General features: G+C 36.1%; 1 protein-coding gene across 1 annotated transcript; it reads right to left on the bottom strand.

The window, feature by feature from the left end:
* Nucleotides 1–2,319: 2,319 nt before the first annotated feature.
* Nucleotides 2,320–3,069, bottom strand: LOC136245228 (TNF receptor-associated factor 5-like). The gene has a single exon (XM_066036720.1). The coding sequence runs from the start codon at nucleotides 3,067–3,069 to the stop codon at nucleotides 2,320–2,322; it is 750 nt and encodes a 249-aa protein (XP_065892792.1).
* Between the last annotated feature and the right edge of the window lie 3,803 nt (nucleotides 3,070–6,872).

Raw genomic sequence — 6,872 nt, 5'->3', positions numbered from 1 at the left:
CTAAGAATATCAACAATCTCAAATTCTCAATTAATGTTTACTTAAGTACTGCACAATCGTCTGAATTTTTTTGTATTTTCCTTCTATCATTGCCAAGTGCACATGTCAAAGTGCACATCCTAACAAGCTTTACATAGTAATTGCTAAACACATGTGGCACAGTACCCAATAAATTATGTGTATTATAGGGCAGACTTAGCAGTCATTTCACCATCATTCACTTACATAATGTATTGTTGGCTGAGGAAACACATCCTCAAAATTCTTTCAAGGATTATCTGTCCTAACATGTACTATAGGATTTCCTTCACTTTACCTGATGTATTGCTTCTCATATTGGAAAAATTACCTAAAATGTTAATGTTCACTTCAATCATTATGTAATTTTATTATCCTCATTTTACTGACTTGCACAATAATTTGCTTCAATACTGTCACCAGTAGTTGAGGTCATTTAAAGCTCATTGATGGAATTTGTATGCACCTTCCAATTTGGATAAATACACATTGCACAATTAGCATGTAGCTATCAAGTGTGGAGTCTAATTCATAATACATAATGTACCCTCATCATCAGTTATATAATACATGTGAAAACCCTAGCAAGGAATTCAACATTGTCAGTATTGGGTGCATACAATCTCACAATTGTATTATGTACCTCAAATAGCTACATTCTAGACTATGCATTGCTTAAGTCATCACTGGGTATGAGATCTTCTTCTGCTGTATTACTGTTCAAGATTCTGTATTTACTGGCTTCGGTCTTCTAGTGGGTCCAGAGTAGACCGTTAAAAACTAATTCAATAATTATAGTGAAATTGACTGCTCTATTAGAATAACTGCTAGTTGACTGCTCCATTAGACTTTTGTTCAGGCATTCATTGCCTTAAAAAGTTTAATAATGTCACTCAACATTTCGTTATGGCCATTATAGCAGCAGACTGCACTTTGTTATATTCACCTCTGATAGCTTTTGAGGTCTGCACCTTTTTAAACTTATTATTGTTCATATACATTTATGAATCTACGTAGTATACATAATGACTGAATTTGATTACTAAAATAAGACTTCCACACGCAACCAGTTTTATGACTTTGAAGCACCATAACTCAATGTATATAGGAGTATGCAATCAGTTTCAAATTTTGACCTGCTATTTCAGGGTTGCCCAGAGAATTTAGGGGCCCCAGGGCAAAGAGTTAAAATGGAGCCATATGCATCATGTTTTAATTTTATGCACATGATTAGTCATGCTCAAGTCTAAATATTCCATACACACACTCAGCATGTGAAGCATGCTTTATCTAGGGAGCATGGGCCTCTGGGGCTATGCTCCCCAGATAATTTTTGAAAAAAAAACAGCACAATGAGATTGACTGTTAGGGGATTTTATGTTTGTAACTAGGATGTTGCTTTAAACTGCAGACTACTAGATTTATGTGGTGTATTCACCATGCCATCACCAGCACAAAATTAAACCATTATCATGCAGCTATAATGGCCACTTTCCTACTACATTTTGTATGTATACAGGGGTGTAACCAAGCCAACAGCAGTATTGAGTTACCAGAAGCATGGGTCTGGGGCTCCCTGCAGCTGAGAGACTTTCACTCAGCAAATTACTATATTTTATGCAAAAAAGTACATTAATTATAATTGAATGATATAAGTGGCCCTGGGATGAAGCTAGTAAAGCTACCTAATGGAAATAGACAGCATACGACATATAGACATCTGTAAATGATAGTTATCTCACTGATATAGGAACATGAATCCACTGATACAAATGGAATGACTTACAATCAAAATAATATTATAACTAAGATTATTTTGTATTTCCAAGTGAGGAGTTCTATATCTTTAAACACTGCACACCAAAGCTATAGCAGTTTAAGGTCATGCATGCCCAGTTTTGCATATGATGTCAGAATATCTGAAAAAGTCCACTAATGTTCCTTAACATATGGATATTTACGTGCATGTTCTATTAGAGCATATACCTGACTGCTCTATTATAGAGCATTTAAACTAGTTTTCAAGATAACATTTGTAGTATTCAGTTGATTTATATTAAATTCAGCTATGAACCTGCATAGACAAAGGGGGCCCCTTTTAGGCTGAGGTCCGGGGCAAAACGCCCCAGTTGCCGGCTGGGCAGCCCTGTTGATAATTTTAGATTAATAGCTTATTGAGTAGTCAAGTTATAATTGATTAAAATCAGAGAATTGGGTGAAACGTGGGTGAAACCTTGTTTTGTTGAATTCGGTCACATATAGATGCTATACATGTACAAAGCAAAAGTGATCTTGAATTGATTATAGCTGGTTAAAGGTTATCTCAATGTATATGCTGTCGTCACTAACGAATTGTTGCTTTGCTGTGGATCTAAAGAGTTCGTCATACCCAATGAAGTGTGGTTCTCCCATCCCATTGGCTCCGTGGCTTGTCACTTGTCCAGCACACATGCGGTCCTTGCTCTTATTATAAGTGATGGTTGAGAAGTGATGATGTTTATCTTTTATCTGATTCATTAGTTTAGCTGTTATTGTTCCCTCCATAGGCCAGGCAAGGTGATCAACGTTTGTCTCATCCATGTGTTGAACAAACACTGATACACTTGTCCCTCTTGCATCCTCAAAACCAGCAGCAAGAACACGAAGGCACAACCTGTATCCACTTTCATGAGAATAGAACATGTAAGTGAACCATTCCTCATGACTTCTTAGCATGGAAAGTTTTGAAATTTTTACTGTCACAGGAGCCACAGGAACAGCCACTATTTTTATACACTTACACTGCAACTTGATTTGCCATTGTTCAATTTTTTTGGTAGCCTTGTTGGTTTTCTCAATGTTGGCAAGACTGTGTACTGCAGACAGTAACTGATTGAAACTGGTGGTGAATTGCATAATTTCGAGATTTAAGTCACGTTTAATATTGTGCAATTCCCTTCTCATTAAATCCAACTCCTTCACAGTATTAGTCACAACTAGTCTGGTGCTCTCGTCATCTACGGCAGAGTGTTTCCTTGGAGACTGCAGTTTGGTTTCACGTATTATTCTCATCTCGATGTGGCTTTTATCACGTACACACGAAGATTCATTGCTCGAGAGATGACGCTGTTTGTGAGCGCAGTTGCAGTTTCCCATGACTTACTATATTGTCCTGTGTAATATCTTGAGTGCTACAGAAATGATGAAGGTATAAGAAATAGCGTTGCTTCCAGTGTAGCTAATAAAGATAGCTAGCTATTTGGTACTGGCTTCAGGCTTCAGTTATCTAGCTGTAGATCTATACGTATAGTTATTACTGCAGTGTCTACTTATACTGTAATGATCTCGTCACTGAATATAACTTTTTTCATGAAACCTTTGTATGCTAATCTATACTTTGAACCACCCCACGTGATATTGCAAAATATGTGCCAGCTAATTGGTGATGTACAAATTTGTTAGTACAAGTCAACTGAAATGGCGCCAAAGGGTTAAGTACATAAGTGTTAACACGCGTCCCACACATGTGGGTACATGCCAAGTTAAGTTATGTCAACCATATAAGAGGCTGTGAATAACAGCATGGCTACCATATATTGTAATCCCATAGTTTATATGCGCATAGCTAATTATGCATTAGCCAGCTAAACTGCTATAGCCATGGTGCAAGGTTACATGCGCATAATACTATTCCAGTCAGTAGCTAATATGCTAATTCCAGTCAGTACTATAGTTATGAGCCCATGGCCAGGTATTTACATGGACCCTAACAAATGCAGCTCATGATTATATTGCTATACTTGAATAAGATGTCTAAGCTCTTATTTTCAAAATCAACAATGTATGATTTTCCAAATTTCAGTCTGTGTTACAAATATATAAATATCAAATCAGTATATACCGTATTTACTTGGTTAGACACCACACCTTCAATAGTAGCCACACTTGAGTGTTTATTTATTTATTTATCATTAGCTACTGGGCAGGCAGCTCTGCTGATGTGCTCAGGAAAAAAAGATTTACAAATTATTAGCTAGCTACAATGTTTGAAGAGTCTATAGCAATGTTAGTAAGTTATTAGCAAATAAGTTTAAATCATCATGATCAGTTATTGCAGTGGGTAAGTGTTGTCAAACAGAAACACGTTTAATATCTTAAAGCATTGTAATTCACAAGCCCTGGCTGCTACTCATATACATCCCTAATAATGACTAAAGTTGTAGCTACATGTTGAAGTTCATCATAACTGGAAGGTGGCAGCTTGTTCCGTTCTGTAGAAAAAGCATTTTTGGTAGTGTGAGGTGTTAGTATGAAATGTAACGGTGGAATTGTCAGGTGGTGGAGGTCTGTGGCAAAAATAATGATCACTAATATGTACGACATGTTCACAAAAAATTATACTTGGCCCAAAACTTCAGCACAATATAACTACTGATATTTGTTTGCATGTGAGTAATTATTGTACAGCTTGTTGTACAGCTTGTTGTGCAAACAAGATCTCTTTAATGAATCTGCATGGTTGTTGTGATTGCATGAGACCAATAAGAGTAATTATCTTTAGCTTTTAACTTACTGTACTGAATATGATTTTTGATGGTAGCTCTCTCCAGACTCCTGATAAGCAGCAAGTACAAGTAGCAATAAGAGTATAATTATACTGAAAGAGGTCCCAAATGTGCTAGTTGGGCAGTGCAATCATCTTTAATAGAATCAGTAATGGTCAATATATGGTGGCTTAGTTGGAAATCTACTAATACATAATTAAATACATATAATATACCAAGGGTATACAACTGGATCTAATAACTCTGTTATTAAGTACAGTATACTATTGCATTTAATACATGAAGGACACAATACATATAAGTGGTTGGGTCAGTACCAATTTTCTAGCTATATCATAGGTGGCTCCAAGATTTTTGGCGACTGTAGTTTAGGTGAAAAAAAAAAATGAAAAAAGGTTGACACCTTCTAAGAATGGCTATTCTCCACTAAACAATGTTTGTATCACTGCTAAAGCACATAAAAATCTTCATTCACAACTTCATAGTTTGCTACACTACTCCTCTGAATACTGTGACTGCTATATTAGAGTGACTGACTGCTCCATTAGCTAGAGTATCTCGATCTAAACATGACCGGTTTCCGGAAAACTCAGAAACACCCTGGAGCCGCCCCTGTATATCCTGTACCTCAGTATTATCAACCATATTTAGCTATAACAAATATTTCAATCTGATATCTCCATTATAACGTTATTCTTTAAGTTTAGAAAGGAGAAAAAAACTTCATTTTCCTTTCTGTGCCTCAGTTTTGAACATACTTATTATAACATCGTTAGAACCTACAGACCTTCCGCACTTGTACTGTAAAGCCATAATAAATACAACAATGTCCATTTGGTTGTACTCGGGATACTTTTGAAATCTCTAGATCTAGAGTTCCTATTGATAGAAATACATGAAATTAACAAACATCCTGACCACCTGGTAGATCCCTGTAAGTGTTTGAGCATGATTGGATGGCTGCAGCTTTTCAAATATAACACCTTTAAACAAGCTGTACAACCAGGTATCCTACAGACCTTCAGCACTTGTGCCGTAAAGTCTTATGTAAATAACATTTCTTAGCCATGTAGAGTAGTCATGTCCTAACTCATAATAGTATCATAACTAGTTTGTCTTATATGATAGTGTTGTGCAGTTACATATCATTCAGGAAATCAATTAATGAATTCAAGTGCAGCATAAGATGATAATCATTTGCTCATGTCTATACCATATGATTTGAATTAAGCTGTTACTTAACAACTTAACTGATACTATCTGTGAGAAGGCTTAGTAAAGCATGTTAAAATGATTACAGACTTACATAAAAATGAACAGTAAAACAGGCCAATAGTTACTTGAACTACAGGCATCATGTATGCAGCTCACTATAGGGTGAGCTTCCTATTATGGTTACCTTTAGACCAAATTTTTCAAGTAAGTGGATGTATACAATTAGCTAATCAGGTCACTAGGCCATGCATGCAGTTTGGGCAGATGACCCAGTAATTGATTAGACAGGTTTTACTGTATTAAAATGCTTTAAAATCACAATAAGGCAATCATACCATCATGTCACAGAACATTGTTATTATGGCTACAACCTGGTCATTACTAGCCGAGGACGATACTTTGTGTAGTATAATCACCATGCATGAGACCATGTGGATTCCTACTGGTTTAGTCTGGGACCATCAAGTCAAGCAGTTACTCAATGTAAATTCTTTACAGTTTGACTCTTATTAACTCCATCACTGTTGGTGATTTTATCACTCACACAAATCATAAATAAATTAGGGGCGCCCACTTTTTCAGAGGGGGTTTCAGCTGAAACCATTGTAACCCTCCTGTATATACCACTGGGTTGCATGCTTGCTTGATGCTGAGGAAAGATCCAATCATATGGCATTTGATGGAAATAAAGGTACTGCCACATGCTACACAGGTGGCAAACAGCAACATGAGGGCAGACTCAAACACCAGAAAAGTCAGTTGCTTTTCTACTGGAATCTGTTCTATTAAGCTGAAATTTTAACACAAGATAGATGAGCACCCAGTACCTCATTTAAGGTATAAAACAGAAAATTGACCAACGTACCAAAAAGATAGGTTTTCCAAGATCAGGTCACATATCTCGATCTTGCATTTACTGAATAAGTTACCCGGAGCATTTAATTTAGCTTGATATAGTAGCTATTGCTACTTATTAGTGGTATTTAGTAAACTGCAGCTGATGGACTTTTCTTCTGAAAATTTGGACTTTTTATTAATTATTTGAATAAAAACACAGTATCATACTGGATATATAATTAAATATTACAAAATTAG

The sequence above is a fragment of the Dysidea avara genome, chromosome 15 (genome assembly GCF_963678975.1).
Source record: "Dysidea avara chromosome 15, odDysAvar1.4, whole genome shotgun sequence".
In the NCBI taxonomy this organism is placed as follows: Eukaryota; Metazoa; Porifera; class Demospongiae; order Dictyoceratida; family Dysideidae; genus Dysidea; species Dysidea avara.
This window is presented reverse-complemented; position numbering and strand designations above follow the sequence as displayed.